The sequence below is a fragment of the Phascolarctos cinereus genome, unplaced genomic scaffold (assembly GCF_003287225.1).
Source record: "Phascolarctos cinereus isolate Bilbo 61053 unplaced genomic scaffold, phaCin_HiC Scaffold_5;HRSCAF=322, whole genome shotgun sequence".
Taxonomy (NCBI): Eukaryota; Metazoa; Chordata; class Mammalia; order Diprotodontia; family Phascolarctidae; genus Phascolarctos; species Phascolarctos cinereus.
In genome coordinates, this window is record NW_027555958.1 from 324,537,098 (window position 1) to 324,557,105 (window position 20,008).

The 20,008-nt window shown below is 42.2% G+C and overlaps 2 protein-coding genes across 2 annotated transcripts in view; one reads left to right on the forward strand and one right to left on the reverse strand.

The window, feature by feature from the left end:
- Window positions 1–791: 791 nt before the first annotated feature.
- Window positions 792–17,527, reverse strand: CCT3 (chaperonin containing TCP1 subunit 3). Its single transcript, XM_020991521.2, has 14 exons — window positions 17,380–17,527; window positions 16,036–16,097; window positions 15,384–15,434; window positions 15,202–15,264; window positions 14,771–14,867; window positions 13,379–13,496; window positions 7,581–7,767; window positions 5,602–5,751; window positions 4,788–4,920; window positions 4,545–4,626; window positions 3,351–3,531; window positions 1,976–2,221; window positions 1,526–1,657; window positions 792–1,136 (listed from the first exon to the last, which is right to left on the reverse strand). Exons 1-14 carry the CDS (start codon window positions 17,408–17,410, stop codon window positions 1,032–1,034), a joined length of 1,638 nt encoding a protein of 545 aa, XP_020847180.1. The 5' UTR covers window positions 17,411–17,527; the 3' UTR covers window positions 792–1,031.
- Window positions 17,528–17,923: 396 nt separating this feature from the next.
- RHBG (Rh family B glycoprotein) overlaps window positions 17,924–20,008 on the forward strand; it is a 55,523-nt gene continuing 53,438 nt past the window's right edge. The window contains exon 1 of the mRNA XM_078156177.1: window positions 17,924–17,952. The gene's annotated coding sequence lies outside the window, so the exon portion shown is untranslated. The remainder of the gene's footprint in view (window positions 17,953–20,008) is intronic.

The window sequence follows — 20,008 nt, forward strand, 5'->3', positions numbered from 1 at the left end:
ATGAACCTCACAAGTTCCTGAGATAGCTAAGAATTCTTTTGTATCAGGAAATCAGTTTCCTCAGACTATCTTCATTTTCTTTGTTTCATAGCCAGACATTAAGTGCCCTTTCTAGTCACTGTCCTATAGGAATGAATAAAAAAGGCTAAAAGCAAGACAGAAGAATGTGACTGATTAAAAAGGTCTGGGTTAGAAGACGCAGAGTGTAATGATGATTAAGGAGGTTCAGGTTGACTTCCTCTTAATCACAGAAAATTTCCTGGTGAAGGTTCTAAAGGCAGCTATGAAGCACAAAGTGGTGGGGAAAGACATGTGCTGAGCCGAAAACGTTAAGTAGACATTTTAATTAGCTAAGACTCCTAAGTACTCGACTTTCATCCAAAGAAAGGTAAAGAATAGGTCTTCTTGTATCTTTTGCCAAATCTGCAGCACCCACCTCACTGAATTGCATTAAATGACAGAATGTATATCAATTTCTTGCAAACATTAGTCATATAAATGTGAGTAGTTATATCCAGCGATGAATCTCAGCCAAGGAACACCCATGTTTTGGTCAAAGTCCTTTAGTTCTGACTTGAGGTACTGAATCCAAGCAGTGGTTCCTAATTTTTACGACACCAGCAATTTAATTGTTCCTAGATGAGCCTGGTGGGGAAACACTGGTGATACCAGATTATAGTCTTCTAGGAAAATAAGAACACATTCTCCTCTTGCCTTATGTTTCCCAGCACCCCCCTACCCTAGAGGCAGTACTATTACCTTAGGCTAAAAAGAACACAGAACAACTGGAGTCTCAAATGACTGAGATTTTAATCATCGGAAGCAAACTTAAATGGAAAGCTTACAATAGGAGTTACATGTCAGTGCCTTTTGCAAACTGAACTGGGGCAGAAAGAGGCTGAGAGAGGCCTCTCAACCTAATCTCCACCGGGGACATCCATGTTTGCCCTGGCAGCCTGGCTCGGGAAAAGGATGGAGAAAACCTGCTGGTCCTGTGGGCTGTCACCTCAGCTGATGCTTGTGTTGCCAGCTCACTCCTGCCCAGCATCAGGGTTACCCCCAGACTGATTCTGATCATCACCCTTCTTTTTGTGGCCTGAGACAATGTCATCAATCCGAAGTAGGAGGACAGCCGTCTGGGGAACAGAACCAAGACACAAGAGAGCTCAGTGGTGGGAAAGGAGGTGCCTTGCTTTCTGTGCACAACACCGGATCTCTTCCCCTCTCCCAGCACCACCCCACCATCTGAAATAAGACTCCTCTTGGATGCTATAAACTATGCCCAAGGGACCTCTAGGGGAGGTATAGGCCCCCTGTGCTCTGTTCTCCTGGGCTTTTTTTTTTTAAACTAGATTTTGAGGCTGACATCTAACTAGTTTCTGTGAGCAATTTTCCTTTGGTTACCCCATCCTCCAAATCTGGACTATTTTTCTTATTTCCTGCTATGGCTAAGAAAGAGCTGGAGAAAGTCCTCTTGAGCCCTGCCTGCCCCAAGGCAGCTTTGCATTGATTCTGGGGCTCTCACCTCTACTGCAGTTTTGTAGATCTGCAGCTTCACAGTAAGTGGTTCCCAGATGCCCAGCTCCTTCATGTCCACCAAGGCGCCTGTCTCACCATCCACACCCCAGGTCTCACAGTTCTCTTGGGTGTGCTTGGCCTGTATGGTTATCAAGGAAGAGATTCTCAGGGGGAAACTCTTGGGTCAGGACAGGAAGATGGGAAATGGAAAGGGGCATTTTTAAGACTTTAAAGAAAAGAACTGGGCAGAAGAACTTGATTAGAAGTTAACAGGGATTTAAGAGGAAATGGGAAGAAGAAAGATTTAGACAAAATGAGAGTAGGCTGAAGGGAGAAGGAATTTATGGGAGCAGGATGTGGGGTAGAGACAACTACTACCTGGGCCCCAAGGGCATAGGAGATATGGAAACAGGCTGAGGTAACTCTCTTCCACTGGGTGAAAGGCATAGGGACTTACCCGAAGAGAAGTGAGTAGACGTATGGTACTGGCCCCACAGTTCTGGATAAGAGTACGAGGGATGACCTCTAGTGCCTGGGCCACAGCCCGGTATGGCCACTGCTCAATGCCAGTCATTGCCTTGGATTTTTCTGTCAGGGCATGAGCCAGGGCCATCTCAGAGGCCCCACCCCCTGGTACCAGCAGAGGTTCGAGAAAAATGTTCCGGCAGACCTGCATGGCATCCTGGAGGTTTCGTTCTACCTCCTGATGGAAGAAATGAAAAATGGTGAAAGATGCCCACTGACCTAGTACATGTCCACACAACTCTGATCTCTTGGATTATACGCTCTCTTTTTTCTAGCCTAGCACAATTACCAGATAGACTGAAGTCAAATACACAGAATTTGCTGTCGAGGTTAGTAAAAACCAAAAAGTATGACTAAGAGTAGAATTGGGACAGCAACTGGTCTAGATATGACTATCCTTCCTGATGGCCATGTGATTAAAACTTATGATAGCCTTCCTAGCCTCCATTCTGTTGTTCCCCCTTCCCAAACATCCTGAGAACTAAATCTGCCAGGCATTACTCAGGACAAACATTTTTCTAATCTTTGGGGAGCTAATACATACCCAACTTAGGGAGAGCCCAAAGCAGATTTTTGTTGAAAGAGAAGATTAGACCAATAAATCCCCCACTACAGAAGTCATTTAGAAACAAATTTAGCTTTTTTCCCCCTCAAGGCTAAACAATCCTAACTCCTTTACTTCATGGTTCAAGTTCCCCAGGTTTCTCCTCATTCTGAGGATTTTTTCCCCTTTATATATATATTTTATCTTCTTTGAATCCAATATTCTTCCCACTGGGGTCCAACCCAGGCTGAATATAAAATTCACAAGAGGGATATTTCATTTCATTCAACTCTTCACCAATATCTGAAGTTAGGAGAAAAAAATAGAAAGGTTTCTAGAGGATGCAGTTAGGCAGCATGGTAAACAGTCATGCTAGAGTTGGGAGTCAAGAAGACCTGAGTTCAAATCCTGTCTCAGAGGCTTATCAGCTATATGACTAGGAAAATCACTTAATCTCCCTCAAGCCTTAGTTTCCCAGATTATTAAATGAGTATTGTGAGAAACAAAAGAGATAACATTTCTAAGTGCTTTGCAAACTGGGCTACGCACTACGTAAATGTTAAAGCAGTATGTAAATGTTAACCATTACTACATCACTTGAGCTGGAAAAATAAAAGGCATGGGCAGAAAATTGAAGTCCATCATAAAGAGGAGTAAGGCACTTAAGGTGAAGGTATTTACCACTTTTTTCCTGTTCCCCTGAGGTGGGACACTTGGTTTTATAACACACAAGAAAGGACAGAGGGAAAGGGCGATGGCTCACCGACAAAATCTCCTTGCTGGCCCCCCGGAGGAGAATGGTGCAGGCCTTGGGATCTTTGCATTCTGTGATGAATGTGAAGTATTCATCTCCAATCTTCTTAATTTCAAATAAACCAGCACCAGTCCCAATGTCATCTTCCCTCAGTTCTTCTGGTCGGCTGGCAATCCGAGCCCCACATGCCCTGTACAGGAACCCAATGTTTCAGAAATGCTTCCCCCATCTCACCCTCTGGATTTTCAAACTCTGGGAATGTAGTAGAATGGAACAGCTGTGAAGCTGCTTCTGCAGCAGGAAGACCCCCAACCACCCAAGAATGAGCATTTCATTCCCATTTATCTCTTTGCAAAAGACAAATGGACAAACTAGTATAAGGTCTGAACAGATAAATCTTATTCTCAGAAAACCTGCTGTATTCAAAATATAAAACTGAGGCAAAACAGTGATTATTCTTTATAGTAATTAGATGCTAAGATATGGTGAATTCAAAGTTTATTTTTTTGTTGAGGATAAAAGTGAAACAATAAAACAACTGCAACTTTTCCAAAGAGTTTATACCCATTACATCCTAATGGGGTTTAATATGCACTTGACATATACACCTGTATATACATGTAATTATCTATGCTCTCCTCAATCTGTCCATTTTAGATTCCAGAGCCAGCAACAGAGATGTGAGAGGGAAGGAGCCTGTGATTAGAGCTAGGAATTGGGGGAAGGGATGAATGACAGAAGTAACATACTGTGTCTGACTGCTTTACAAAATCAAATTAAAACCATTCTAGGTTTTTTTTTTAAATGTAACCGAGCCCTCTCCTCTTACTCATAAACAAGATTATCAAGAGTCAAGTATGTATTTAAGCATCTGTATACAGACAATTCCTTAATTAGACATACTAATAGGAGAAAGCAGTGGCATAGAGAACCAAAACCTCTGAACATTTCAATTTAGCTTTGTGATGTGTGACTTGATAATTCTGGCAGATTTATTCTGTGCTTTACTTAAGCTAGCATTAAGACAGGTGTTGTCTTGAAGTGCATAGCTGCTGGGCAAAAATAGCCCAGGTATGTACAGGTGACTGATTCTACCTAACTTCTCTTCAGGTAACTGGTGTTTGCTGCTATATCAGAGAGACTATTAGAACCACGATCACAGTAAGAAGGCAGAGAAGATGACGTTGCTGGCACTCAACTCACCTGGCAATTCGGTTGTTGTCTGTCTTCCGAACTCTTCGGATAGCTGTGATATTGGCCCGCATGAGGTAGTGCTGAGCTAAATCTACAAAACAAAATTGCAGACTCATCAAGTCGGAGTCAGTGTTCCTGGGCTCAAATCCTGGCTTCTCTCCTAACAAGACCATTTTAATGTTCTCTCTCAGTAAGAAGAGACACCCCTCCTTTTACTAGAAATACTCTGAAAGTAAGTTAAGACCAGCTCACCTGAAATGCCCTTTTCTGTGATGACCACATCAGGTTTGAGGTGAATAATATCCTCACAAAGCTGCTGAATATATTCTTCTTCCATCTGCAGGATCCGGGTGAAATCTTCCTCTCGAGTTATCTCAATGTCTGTCTGTAAGATGGGGAATGGAGGCAGACATCTGTTTAACCACTTAGACTCTCTAGGAGCACAACATTCTCTCCTACCTCTTCTCATCCAGACAACTCCGTATGGCTTTGTTCCAGATTAACATCAAGCAGTTGAATGGGCTTGTAGGCCTTCACATCTGGAGCTTTATTTATCATTTTCCTAACTCCAATAATCTCAAGGTACCAACATCGTCCCCCCCACCCCCAAGCCAATAAACTCTTCCACCTAGTCCTTTCTAGAGTCAGAAATATCTTTTGATGTTTACCACCATTCAATTTCTTTGCTTCAGCTGCTGGTGGGCATTAAGTTATCAGCTAAGGGGTTGACACCTGATTTGTAAAAGGGGAAAGTTGAAAACCAACACAGGTTTGGGAAGGGATAGGGAATGTGGGAGTCCTAGGCTGAAATGGGTGAAGGGGTGGGTGTGGTTATGCTCTAGACAAGCCTCACAACTGGCTCTTAAGAGTGGTAGCAGGATGGGTCTCCCATCTTCCCACTCTGCTTGATGACACAAGCCCCCCTCCTTAGAGATCAATGTACTAAACCAATGGAAAACTCTTCCTTAGAGGATCACCCTCCAAAGTCCAGGATGATTCCTGTTTCCTCATCTTCTTGCCCTTGATATATTCCCCTTCTCCCATTAGCTTTAACCATAGCCCTCACCTGGCTTTCTCCTTTCTTGTATTCCAAGGAGGAATCCAGCAACACAATTCGTGGATTCTTAATGAAGCGCCGCATTCGTGGATGGGTCACATCCTTGTTGATCATAACTCCACGTAAGACACAGGAGTCCTCAATGATGCCCCCAGGAATCTGTGCAGAACAAAAACAGCTTCGATCTATATCACCAAGGTAGGAAACAGAATGCTTCCAACTGGTCCCAAAAATTTTTCATTCTTCTAAAATACCATATCACCACCACAAGGTGCATGGTTTCTACTAAGCCTTTATTTGAAAAAATAACAGAACACTCACCTATCTAAGTGTCCTTAGGAGAAGGGTGCCGGGGTGGGGGGGGAAGGTGTGCAGGCAGGGGAGAAGAGAGATATGTGGGTATCATTGGTCATGACCTACAGTGTCAAAAGTGGCACTGAGGTCAAGAGATTTTCAGTTATTTGTCCCAGAATGTTATATAATGGTAATTTTTTTTTCTTAAGGTAGTACTGGGAATGTTCCCCCTGGATTCCTGAAATCCTACTACTTTGCTCTCTGAATGGAATAAAGGGGAAAGAGACCAAGAAGAGATGCTCTTACAAGTCTTCCAGACCTTGTAGTTCCAGAGTGTGGCTCATTTTCTCTTCAGTCCCTGCCATCTGGTGTGTGCATATATTAGCTGGGAACAGGGGCTCTGAGTAGCAGGCAGCTCTAGTTTTTAGGAGCAATAGAGTCTGGGCATCCCCTGATTCCCCTTTTCTATAGGACAGATAGAGTTCCACTCTCCTACTGTAGCTAAATTTGTTCTGATTTCACTGAAATCTCCTCAGACATTCCAGGCTCTCCTGAAACCACATTTGTCCAAAGATGAGCAACTGGGTCCACAAAGTCATGGGGAACCCAGTAAGCCGGGAGTCAAAAAAAGTGGGACGAGGTGCTTTTCTTCTCTACACCATAGTTTCCCCATTTATGAAATGAAAGGATTAGACGATGCCTTCTCTGAGGTCCAGCTCTGGTATTCTGTTTATCTGATGCTACTTTAAGTCCCTATGTCTCCTGCAAAGCCTGCCACCCAGGGGCTCCATATCAGTGGTACAGTGGAAGTGCTACAGTGTACTTGGGAATGCATACATAATTCAATCTGGCCAATTATTAGGGCCACTACCCCAGGCCAGTGATTTCACCTTCTTTGGCTTCAACTTCCTCATTTATAAATTAAGGGGTCTGAACTAGATTAGCAGCTCTCAAAGTGTGGTCTTTGAGATACTTTCAGGGGGTCTGTGAGGTCAAAACTATTTTCATAGTAATACTAAGGCATTTTCATTTCTAATATGATAAACACTAATAAATATAAACGTACAAATAAAAAGTGGTTGTGGGGAGGCAGGGGGAGAAGCCTCAATTATCTTTAAGAATGTACGGGGTCAGAGACCCAACAGTTTGAGAACTGCTGAAATAGAGATCCCAGTAAATAAGGCTGCAAGGGCTCTGGGCTCCCCCTGCTAGCCATAAGGCACTACATCAACTCTGAAACTGTATGAAAACAAGATTGGTATCTAGAATAAGCTTAGGATTTCTGGAGCTTAAATTATAAGGACAAGGTGTTAACATTGTTAATCTGCAGTTAACACTGCAAGGCTGATAATTTTACCTTTTAAAAATCTTTACTCTGAGCCCAACTTTGTGATTTTCCAAATAAAAGTACAATAGAAACCAAGGGCCCTATGGTATATATGGTAGTTGAGTTATATGCATGTAAGGATGCCAAAAGTTCTGAGTTCCAATTCTGGCTTCCCTTTACTCACGGACAACTAGTTTATCTACCAACAAATCTGTGACCTTCTGCTAAGAATTGTGCTGAGTATAACTCCAAGTACAGAAACTACTCCTTGTCAGGCCCATAATCCACATAAGGGACAATCTAAATTGCTATCTGCTCTGGATATGCTTCCTAAGGAGGATGGCTAAAAGTGCACTGAGGACATTACCTTTTCCACCTTAGCATACTTCTTAATGTCAATCTCTTTTCGGCCATTTTCCTCAAATTGTACCATCTTCACAGCATCGAGGGCTATGGTGCAAGCCAGAGAGGACCAGCGGCTGATCACCTTAGTGCGAATGGCACTGTCAATGATATTCATCATTGTATCACGGTTGTTGATATCGACAGGGATACTGGGGAAGAGGAGGAAAGAAAACACACGTTCAGGTGGCAGTTTGGAGGACATTTATAGGAAAAGTTATTACTTGTCTGCAGTACAGGTGTCAAGTGACTAAAATAACGAGCTAAGAGAAGGATTCTATTTCCCTAGAACTAAGTGACTGAAAGAGCTTCTAGAAGTGAACTTGTTCATTTTTCTATACTCTTGTCTACAACTCTACCTTTCCCTCATCAACTCCCTTGGGCTTATCTCTATGCAGATGACATATATACACATCTATCACATATCCAGTCTTAGCTTCTCCTCTGATTTTCAGTCCTGAAGTACCAATTGCCTATTGGACGTTTCAAACTGGATATCCTCTAAGACTCTCAAACTCAATATGTACCAAACAGACCAAATCTTCCCTTCTTCCAAACTTCCCTATTCCTGATGAAGCAAACAACCCTTCTTCTAGTCTCTCAGGTTCATAGTGGCAGTGCTATCTTCTTCACTGTCTCACCCTACCCATCTATAATCAGTTGTCAAAATCTGTGATTTCTATTATTGCATCACCTCCTGCATCCCACCCCTTCTCTCCACTCACATGGAAACCACTTGAGTTCAAGCCCTCATCAGCTCTTGCCCACCTTATTGCAATGGCTTCCAGATAAGCTTCAAGCCTCCCTCCTCTCTAATGCATCTCACACAGTTGCCAGAATGATTTTCCCTTAAGTGATGAACTGACTATTCCACTCCCATTCTCACCCTAGTGCCTGTAGGATAAAATATCAACTTCTCTGTTTGTTTTTAAGGCCATTCACAACCTGGCCTACCAACCTATCTTTTCAACCTCATTATCATTCCTCTACCTGGCACTCTGTAATCCAGCCACACTGGTCTCCAACTCTATTCCTGGCCTCTCCCCTCCCCTAGTCAGAAATGCACTCCTTGCTCACCTTTACATCAAAAAATCTCCATCTTTCTTCAAGATCCAGCTCAAGCATCACCTTCTACATGAAGCCTCCCCTGATCTCTCATCCCCTAAACCTGGCTTTCTTCCAAATTATCTTGTATTCAACTACTTTGTGTTTATTTTTGCATAAACCTAGAGACAGCATAATGATAGCTAGCATTTATATACTGCTTTAAGTTTTGCAAAGTGTTTACAAATATTATTTTATTTCATCTTCAGAGTATCTTTGGGAGGTAGGAAGGAAACAAGCATTTATTAAGCAACTAGTACATGCCACGCACTAGGCTAAACATTTTTTACCTATAATCTCATTAAGTCTCACAATTCTGGGAAGCAGGTACTCATTAATCTCATTTTACAGATGAGGAAACTAAGGAAGAAAGAGGCTAAATTCTTAACCCAGGGTCATAGAGTATCTGAGGCAAGGTTTGAACTCAAGTCCTCCTAATGCCAGGTCGTGATCCATTTCTGGCCTTCATTGGTGGAGGAGTTTCTTTAACTAGGATTTTCCTATATCAAGGAAATTGCAGAATATACATATCATGCCTGCCCACTCTAAATGGTTTTAACATATAATTTGTATTATATTTACTCCCCTTATGCTTCAAATAACTACATTTTATTCATCCTTCCAGGCTAATTTCAAGCCCTACACTACACAGAGTCTTCACATCTCTGGAGCCAACTTTCAATGCTGTTTTTTCAATCAATTACAAGAGTTTATTAAGAGCTTATGCTATGTGCCAGGCATTGTGCTAGGTGATGGAGATTATAAAGATACAAATGAAACAGAACCTGTCATTAAGGAACTCACATTTTACAGAAGGTAACAAGCACATCTTAATTAAGGCTATACAAAATGAAGGCAAAGTACAAGCAGCTGCAGGCCAGTACGTGGTAGGAAGATCAGGAAAGGCCTCATGGAGGGCACTAGGGATCCAGATGAAACAGCAAGAAGGCTAGTTTGCTGAACTGAAGAGAGCGAACAAAAGTGAAACATATAAGCCTGGAAGTGAGGGGAGGGGGAGAGGAGAAGAGGGAGGGAGAGAGGGAGACACAGAGAGAAAGAGGGAGAGGAAGAGGAAGAGAGGTAGAGAGGGAGGGGGGAAAAGGGAGAGGGGGGGAGGGAGAGGGAGGGAGGGAGGGGGGAGAGAGAGAGAGAGAGAGAGAGAGAGAGAGAGAGAGAGAGAGAGAGAGAGAGAGAGAGAGAGAGAGAGAGAGAGAGAGAGAGAGAGAGAGTGTGTTTGTGTGAACTTAGGAGCTGCTTGATTTTTCCTGGGCCTCATTTTACTCATCTATAAAATGAGAGTTGGAAGAAATTCTCTATTACATTTCTATAAGCTCTAAAACCTGTGATTTCTGGGGGCCTCAAGTTTATCCATCTTTACAATGAGGAAAGTTGGTCTAGATCAGGGGTGGGGAACCTGAAGCCTCAAGGGCACACAGGGCCCTCTATGTCCTCAAGTGCAGCCCTCTGACCAAATCTAAACTTCACAGAACAAATCCCCTTAATACAATAATGTGTTCTGTAAAACTTGGACTCAAGTCAAAAGGCTGCACCCAAGGACCTCAAAGGTCTCATGTGGCCTAGAGGCTACAGGCTCCCCACTCTTGGTCTAGATAATCTCTAAGATCCCTTAACAGTTCTAAACCTATAGCTGTGTGGGGATATCATCATCTACATCACAAAACTTGCTACAAGCAAACCATAAGCCTTAAATGCTGTATAAAAGTGAATAACATTTTGACAAAGTATCTCATGAAATTATTTCTGTTGTGTTTGTATGACGAAACCAACTCCTTTGCTTGCTTCTGAGAGCCACCCTTCCATTTAGCTATTTTTAAATGAACAAAAGACCTCCTCTCTCTTATTAAAAACAATACAAAAACCTTATAACAAATATGCAGTCAAGCAAAACAAACTTTTGCAGTATAACCTACAACTTAATTCATCCACGTTTTATTTATAGCAAAAAAAGTCAACATAGCTATAACTTCCTCCAGGAACCATCCACTCCGGTCATTAGACAAAGATTATATAGGCTGAGTGCCAACATAATGAATGTTTGTAGCTGGTGTAAAAAGTGGATTATTAATATCCTCCATCCCACTTTTAAGTTTTCTGCCACGGTCATTAGTGACTAGAAGAAACAGATTATATGCTATGAAACACAGATCACATACTGCTTCCTTCCTGCCTCCCATCCCCCACCAGCCAGCAGTTGGTCTTCTAGTGAGGAACCTATTTCACCCATGGCAAGGCTGACCTGAGAGCAGAGGCCATAGGACCTGGCAGAACTTCCATTCTGCAGGCATGGCCTTTGAGTCTCTAGGTCTTCTCCCCATGAGGATAAGGCAACGGGACAGGATTTTCGTTGAGGCACTGTGTTCAATGATTACAAAAAAGCATTTGACACACTCAAAACTAAACCTTAAAGGTTCTCCTCAAACATACCTCCAATGCATGTTAAGATCATACAAAATTCCATGAAAGAGGCCACATCAGAGACAGATGTCACCTTGAAGTTGAAGGACTCACAATAAACAGAAACTATTACAGTTTATGCAACAGTATCTTTTGTAGAGGATGAACAGAAATTCCATGAAGAACAAACCAATATATGGTTCAAGAATCTATAATTTTGTCAGCCTAGATGCTTCCTACACTGTTACAGATCAGATGTATGAGCTCCAATGTAAGAGCTGCCCTGGCAGAAAAATCTATCACCCTGCACCTAAGTTGATTAGTTTCTCTGAAGATAGGTAGGTTACTCTCTGAACAGATATACAGTCAATGGGAGCCATATAATCAGCAAAGACATTTGTCATTGTCATGGAAGACATCCCTCTCAAAGTTAAAAAAGTAGAGGAATTTCCTATGGACAGAATGAGTCTACAGATGGTCCCATTTGTAGATTACATTGAGCCCAGGAACACTACAGGGTCTTCTCAATGAGATTCATGATCACTCAGAAGTTACTGGCTTAGTCAACAGAAAAAAACTACATAAACATTTATATATTGCCTACAATTCAGCACTTCTTGAACTGTGGGTTGTGACCCCATATGGGGTCGCAACCCAGTTTAAGAAGCACTGACTAAGGGCAGCTAGGTGACTCAGTGGATAGAGCACTGGCCCTGGAGTCAGGAAGAGCTGAGTTCAAATCTGGTCTCAGACTCATTTACTAGCACTTACTAGCTGTGTGACCCTGGGCAAGTCACTTATCCCCACTGAGTAGCAAAAAACAAACAAACAAACAAACAAAATGACTGAGTTGCAAGTGGAAAAAGTTTAAGAAGCCCTGATCTACATTATAGCATATAGATTGATGGGCAGCCTGCTTTAGGCCATAAGCACACATATTCAGAAAGGCACTGAACACATAAGCTAGGCCCAGAACCGATTTAGAAGGAGTATTTTCAATAACACTAAGTTGTTCCTTGTCACAAAAGCATAACTTTTCAATATGAATTTTTTTTGTTAATGCTATATGGTTGAAAATCATGGAACTCTGTAATTTCAGGAGGACCAAAATTGCAGCAGATTCAAAGGGCCGTGGAAAAAAAACGACACAACCTAGGTAAATATCAGGAGGCTACAACATGTTACTAATGACTTGCATGTGAAAACGAGCTTAGGGGCAGCTGGATGGTGCAGTGGATAGAGCTCTGACCTTGGAGTCAAGAGCACCTGAGTTCAAATCTGGCCTCAGACACTTGACACTTACTAGCTGTGTCACCCTGGGCAAGTCACTTAACTCACCAAAACAAAACAAAGCAAAACGAAACAACAAAAATATCAATGAGATCATGGATCCATTGAAGTATCTATTTTGCATTAGTTTTCTTTTGCAAACTCAGTGAGGGCAGATGCCATCTAGAATTATACAATAAAGGGAGTGAAGAGTCCTTGGACCTTTCTTTAGATCAATTCCCCACCTAACATAAAGATTCCCTTCCAATACCCCTGACACACTCACCCAGGCTCTACTTAAATGTTTACATGGGATTTACTGTCCCACAAAAGAGTCATTCCTTATCCTAAGTATAAATTTGTCTCCTTTAAAGTTCTATTCATTAGTCAAGTTTTGTGCATTAGAGCAATATAGAATAAATCTAATCCTTCCTGCTTAAAATATCCAAAGATACTTATACTCCTCCCATTTTCTGTTTCCCAGGCTTTAATATCCCATGTTTTTTAAACTACTCTTCATATCACACGGTCCCCAAATTTGTCATCATCCTGATAGTCCAGATGTAGTCTGACCAGTACAGAGGACAGAAGATGTACCACCATCCTTAATCAGGTGGCTAAAATGTCCGCTGCCCAGGCAGCCTGTATACATGAAATCAGTTAAGTTCTTTCTTATGGGTAATTTAGTTGCTACATGCTCTCACCTTACATCCAAAAGAAAATAGCTAATCGCTATTCTGTTGGAACAGGTTTTTCAGAATTCTGAATGATCTCACTCCCTGTTCAGACTATATATCACTTAATTTCTAAACTTTTTTTTTTCCTTCCTATAATCCCTCTCCATAACTGAAGAGACAGGAAAAAGAGCAAATGAGCATGTAATACTTTTCTCCCTACCAATTTTTATGGTCTCATCACATGATGGGTTCAGTTTAACTTTTCTCATTCATCATAGTATGCCCCTTTCCCAAATACCTGATTTTCTTAAGCGTGCTGATCATATCATCCAATGCCTTTCGGTAGGCACTAATCACTACTGTTGGGTGCATCTGTTGCTCTAGGAAATGCTCAGCCACTGACAGCATCTCTCCAGCTAAAGGAAAGAAGAGACATATACACTAGAGCCAATTCAATACAGTAGTCATCAACAGGTCATCAAGACAAAAAAGAATTGGATTTATCTTGTCAAAGATGAGATTGCTTTTGAGACCACCATGAGGTCACCAGAATCAAAACCACCTGCTATGAGTCTACATTTTTCTCAGAATCTCCAGGTGAGCTATATCCTAGGTTTATCTGACAATGATAGAAATTTCTGTTTGACCTCTGAGATCAGCTTTCCCTGATTTTCAGCCATTTCTTCATATTCTGAATTACTTTTGATAAACACTCATAAAATCCAGCCCCTACCTTCCCTTTTACAGAATTAACGGCTCACTCAAGTTTTCCTTAAAGCTCAGAACTGGTCTTGATAAATGTAAAAATCCTGAACAGAGTAAGGGTAAAAATGCAAATTCCCATCCAATTGAACAGTCATAGACTACAGTCAACCATCATAACCATTAATCATCATTACACATGATATAGTAACTCAGGTAGGAATACACTTTTTGGGACAAGCTTGACAATACTGTAAAGTAAATCAACTTTTAACGTTATGACTCCATGTATTCATAATGAAGACACATAACTCCTACATGAAGTATGCTATTTTTGACCACATTGTTCTTTTAATAGGTTTTCAATTAACAAGCCTTAATGTTCTCTGTCCAACTTGCTACTCTCCAATGAAAAAAATAAAAACCAAAACCCTTATAACAGTCATGCAAAACAAATTCCCATATTGTCCTTGTCTAAAAATGATTCATTTGTTAAACCAAAAAAAAAATTTTCTTGCTAGAACTCTGCAACCAAGTAGAAATGTATATAGAGAATGGTATCAACATGTAGCAGAGTGATGCACAAGGCTTCAGGAAGGTAAGGAGAATACCACAGATACTATGTGAAGTGGACAACAAGTAACGCAAATTAAGACAATGGCTTCACCCTAGGTGGAATACATAAAGCCTCCTCCTCTTACAGATAAGAAAACTGAAGTCACCAGATGTTAAATGACTTGCAAAGTTATCATTTAGAATATGAAGTCAGGTCCTCTGACTACAAATATATAGTGCTTTTCCCACCATGCCATATGGCCTACATGTCACAACTAGGATTGAAAAGTTCACCTTACGTGTTTGAATCTATTATCTTTTAGATTATGTAGGAAAGTAGCAAAAAATTATTTAATAATATTACTACCATACATTTGTACAGCATTTTACTCGTTACATTCTGTTTTCCTTCAGTAACTTCCCTATATCTTACCAAGAATAATCACCGATGTAGTCCCATCCCCAACTTCTTCATCCTGGGTCCGACTGATTTCAATCATTGATTTGGCTGCTGGATGCTGGACTTGAATCTGAAGAGGATAAAGATAATTCCCACCATCTCTTTTTTTCTGTCTATCCTGCTTGTCCCTAACTCAGCTCCCTACCCTAGAGCTACCTACTTCTGTGTTTTTTTCATTCTGCTTCTAAAGAGATCACAAATAAAATTGACCCTATCTAGTAAAAGCTGCAGAATTCAACCTTTATCATCTATGTAAACCACTCATTCAATTCGCTTTCTGGAAAATACATGCATCATGATGCCCTTATCACCTACTGAATCTTTTTAGAAAAAGCATGCTACATCTTTCATTTCTGATACTGGATCGCCTATAAAACTACAAGAATGCAAAAATAAAATCAAACCTCTCGGAGAATGGCGTTGCCATCATTGGTCATCACAATGCCACCCATTGGGTCCAAAAGCATCTAAGACAAAATTAGAGGACACTGGTTGATGTATGCTCACTTAGCTGAATGTACCAGGGGTGGGGAAATTGAGACAATATTTTTTATAGTTTGGGTGTCACTAAAAGAACTAAACTTACCTTCATCATGGACTTAGGTCCCAGACATGTTCGGATGACATCAGCAATAGTCTGATGAGAAAAACAATATATAGATAAGCAAACTCCAATGTGCCTTTTAAAAAATGTATATTTGAGTTTAATAAAAATGACAGATAAAGAAGTTGTATAACAGTTCCTTATTTGTACTGGTGAGTTTCCTTAACTGGAGCTTCACATACCAAAGAAATCATGAATGTTAGGAGTAAGAGAGGAAGGGAAGAGGAGAAATGACAAAGTGTTATGGCTGATCCCCAGAGTCAGCAATCTTTCAGGTAATATGTCAAACTGTTGTGAGGGAGAAGGGGCTATAGCTGCTTTTGTCAATGTGGGAGGACACTCAACAAGCCCAGTTAAGTCCTTAGGAAATGTTTTCCCTGAGCTTCACTTTCCCAATTGTCAGACACTAAAGGGACTGCATCCGTTCCCTTTACAATCCGCCATGCACATACACTTGTTTTCTAAAACACCAGCTTTCATTCACTTCACATACTCCCTTTTGCTTTGCTGACTTTAGATGTAAAGTTTGGATAAGAAAAGATTCAAATACATCACTGACGGGCTGTTTTGATATTAAGAAAAAAGGGAATCAAGTCAAATTGTAAAACAATCCAGGGGGCCTCAAGAAAGGTACCTTGGCAGCATTGATGTTCCCTGATTGTACTTTCCTTCCAGATTCCCGTTTTGTACTCTGACCTGAAATGCATAAAAAATAAACAGTTGAATAATGTCTCATGACTGTCTTTGCTTTTTTCACACTTGTGACGAATGAAAAGTATTTATCAAGTGATTACAATAAACTTTGTGCTAAGAGACAGGGCTACAAACACAAAACTGAGACGGTATACCCTCAAAGAGTATACCTTCTAATCCTGGAGACAAGGCGTAAGATATGAGGGAGTGGTAGCCAGGAAAGAGGTGTTTTTCCAACACTACTGAGAAAAAAAATCCACTGTCTTATAGTGACTTAGAGAACCCCTCATTTTCTTGGTGTTATTTTTTTACTAGACCAAATTCCAATGACATTACAGGGAAATGAGAAAAAATAGTTTTTAATGGACGTCTCATTCATCAAAACTAACCACACACTACACAGTGCAAGAGTGTGTGTAAAAGTAGCTAGGGCAGTAGTTGAGGATGCTATATGTACAGATGACTTCCAAGGTTCCTTCCAAGCTCTAGATCCACAATCATATGATTCCACCTCTTCAGGTTTAATGAATTCAACTCTTTCAACATAAGACAACCAAGGTCAAGAAATAAGTAGGCCGCAATTCCTGACAATACAATGTAACTTCTAATGTGTTCTGTGCCCATCTCAGAGCCCCATGAACAATGTCTGAGGACAGGACTGTGTCTGTAACTCAAAAGAACAAAACTCGACATACGCTGGGAAACAACTACGGGAGTTGATGGAGGAAGGAGAAAGAACCACTTATAGTGAGAGGATAATGGCTCGTAGAGCACTCTAAGCCTTACAAACCACTTTCCTCACGAAGACCCTGTGGGGAGAATAGTGCAGATAGTTGTTTCCATTCTACCGATGAAGAAACTGCGGCTCTGAGAAGCGAAGGGCCTCTCCTCTAGGAGAACCTCAGCGTCTCTGCTCCAAGGGCCAGAGCCCAGGCTACCTCTCGGGTCAAGGATGTGTGTGTGTGGGGGGGAGGTTTGCGGCAGATGGGGGGGAAATCACGTGGGGAGGGGCATTAATGAATCAAGGCGGCCGGAAGGGAGGCCTATAAAGGGTTCCTTCCCTCTGTGGGAGAGAAGTTCTGGGGGGAGGTAAGGCAGAGGAGGGGTGAACCGCAGGGCCAGGGATCCCGCACCCGCGGGAGATCCGGGCGTTACTACGGGCAGATGAAGCGGCGCGCCGAGAGATCAATTGCGGGGGGTTTCTGAGGATCAAGGGCCTTCTGAGAAGGGTGTAGGGACGCCTGGCACGGACAGTCGGGTCGGCCTCCAGTCCCCCACGACTTACTGAGCACGAGCACGGGGCGATGGCCCATCATGGCGGCGCGGAGCCGGGAACCGGGAGGTAGGCGAACCGGCAGAACCTTCTGGAGATGGAGCCAGAATGCGGTGCCCAAGCAGCGCTGCCACTACAGCGCCTACAGCTAAGCGTGCTGTCCTTTGTGCTGCCGCCAATCCCCTCACACGTCTCGTTGACAGGCACCAATATAAGCCAATCGATACCTATAGTCCCGCCTCTCTGGCCCGAACGGCTATGCAAGCTAGGTAGAGAGGACGCCGAACGGAGGGGAGGGGCAGCCCAAGCGCAGGCGCAATTGGATGACCGCTCCCGGCCGGGCCGCGTGCAGAATCTTGCACGCCGGTGTCTTCCACGCAGGCGCCGTAGTACAGGCGGTTGATTGGTTGGTGTGTAAGCGCAAGCGCAACAGCTCCTGGGTGGGGCTCTGGAAGCGGGGAGGGTTTATGCTTTTGTTTTACATAGCAGGTGAGTTAACTGAACCATCTCCTCCGGCTCTACCAGGTCTCTGAAGAACTAGGAAGACATAACAGCCTTCAATCAGTCAGTTCGAACCCAGCAAAGGTGAGGGAATGGGGTGTGGGAGAGACGTCAACCGGCGTTAGAGACAGATACGTGACGTTTTGCCGCAGGGTGATATGGGAATTGTAGTTTTCAGGACTGGATAACGGTACATTCCCTGTACATGCTGGGATTTGTAGTTGGTTGCCCAGTTAGCTTTGTGACCGAATCTTTGCCTTCTTAAGGGTATTGCTGTTCACGCGATAACCAGTAATAATAACTCACAATTATATACCACTTACATATTTACAGTGCACTTTTCTTACAAAAAGCCTTGGGAAACGTGTAATTGGAGCAGCCTCATTTCACAGATAGTCAATCAACAAGTATTTTATTAAGCACCTAGTGCTGGCCTCTGTGCTAAGAGCTGGGGATACAAAGAAAGGCAAAAACACAGTCCCTTCCCTGTAGGAGCTCACCTTCGAATGTGAAAGACAACATGCAAACAACTGTGTACATACAGATTTATCTGGGAGGAGGGAGGAAAAAGGCAGAAGGTGGTATTTGAGCTGTCTTGAAGGAAGCTAGGAGGTGAGGGAGAACAAATCAATCAATAAGCATTAAGTGCCCACTGTGTGCTGAGTGTCCTGGTAAGCAATGGGCATGTAAAAAGAGGTAAAAGATAGTTCCTGTGCTCAAGAAGTTTACAATCTAACAGGGGAAACAACATATAAACAAATCAAGCTATATACAGAATAAATAGGAAAACATTAATAGAGGGAAGGGGTTGGGTAGGGCTTCCTGTAGAAGATGGGATTTTAGTTGGGACTTAAAGGAAGCCAGGGGAGTCATTAGGGAAAATTGAGAAGAAATAGTCTTCCAGTCATGGGGGAAACCAAAGAAAATGCCCTAATTTGGGAGATGGGAGTGTCTTGTTCAAGGAACAGTCAGAAGTCCAGTGTCACTGGATTGAAGAGTACCGGCAGGGAATAAGATGTAAGAAGACTGCAAAGGTAGGAGAGGGCTAGGTTATGCGGGGCTTTGAATGACAAACAAAGCATTTTAATTTATTAAGTAGAGGAGTAACATGGTCAGCCGTGTGATTTAGGAGGATCACTTTGGTGGCTAAATGGAGGATGGCTTGTAGCAGAGAGAAACGTAATTCAAGAAGACCCGTCCATAGCCTATTTCAGTAATAGAGAAGGTAGGAGAGGAGAGGGGGATGGTTTGGGGGGAAGATAATGAATTTTGTTTTGGACATGTTTAGTTTAAGATGTCTATTGGAGATCCATTTTGAGCTGAAAGGCAGTTGGAGATGTGAGATTAGAGATCAGCAGAGAGTGTGGGGCAAGATAGGTAGATTTGAGAATCGTTAGGGTAGAGATGATAATTAAATTCTTGAAAGCTAATGAGATCCCCAAGTGAAGTGGTATTGAGGGAGAACAGAAGAGGGTCAAAGAAAGAACTCTGAGGCATACCTACCTTTACTGGGAGTGACCTGGATGAAGATCCAGTAAAGGAGACATAGAAGTCAGACAAGTAAGTGGAGAATCAGGAAAGAGTGGTGTCCCAAAAACATGGAGAGAAGAGGGTACCAAGGAGGAGAGAATGATCAACAGTGTCAAAGGCTACTGAGAGGTCAAGGAGGATGAGGTTTGAGAAAAGGCTGTCATTGGATTTGGCAACAAATTAGTAACTTTGGAGAGGGCAGTTTTCAATGGAATGAGGTGGGAAGCCAAATTGTAAGGGGTGAAGAACAAAGTGAGAGGAGATAAAGTGGAGGCACCTATTGTAAAAAGTCTTTTTGAGGCTTTTAGCCACAAAGGGCAGAAGAGATATAGGACTAGAGTTAGTGGAGATGGAAGGATTAAGTGGATGTTTTTTGAAGATGAGGGAAGACATGTGCATGCTTGTAGGCAGTAAGGAATGGGCCCAGAGTTTAAAAATAAGTGTTAAGAGTAGGGAATAACAGAGCGGCAGTCTGTTGGAGGAGATGAGATGGAATGGGATTGCTTAAACAGGTAGAGGGTTAATGTTGTTAAACCTAAGTCCATTTCATCATGTGAAACAGGGATGAAGAGGAAGTAATGGCAAAAGGCATCTGAGTGATAAGAGAGCA

Excerpts from the sequence above, each read along its gene's own strand:
- CCT3 (XM_020991521.2), bottom strand. The coding sequence starts at position 17,410 with ATGATGGGCCATCGCCCCGTGCTCGTGCTCA. Across the intron at positions 15,435-16,035 it reads GGAACATCAATGCTGCCAAG|ACTATTGCTGATGTCATCCG; the intron begins GTACCTTTCTTG and ends TTTTCTCATCAG. Across the intron at positions 1,658-1,975 it reads GTCTACTCACTTCTCTTCGG|GCCAAGCACACCCAAGAGAA; the intron begins GTAAGTCCCTAT and ends ATAACCATACAG.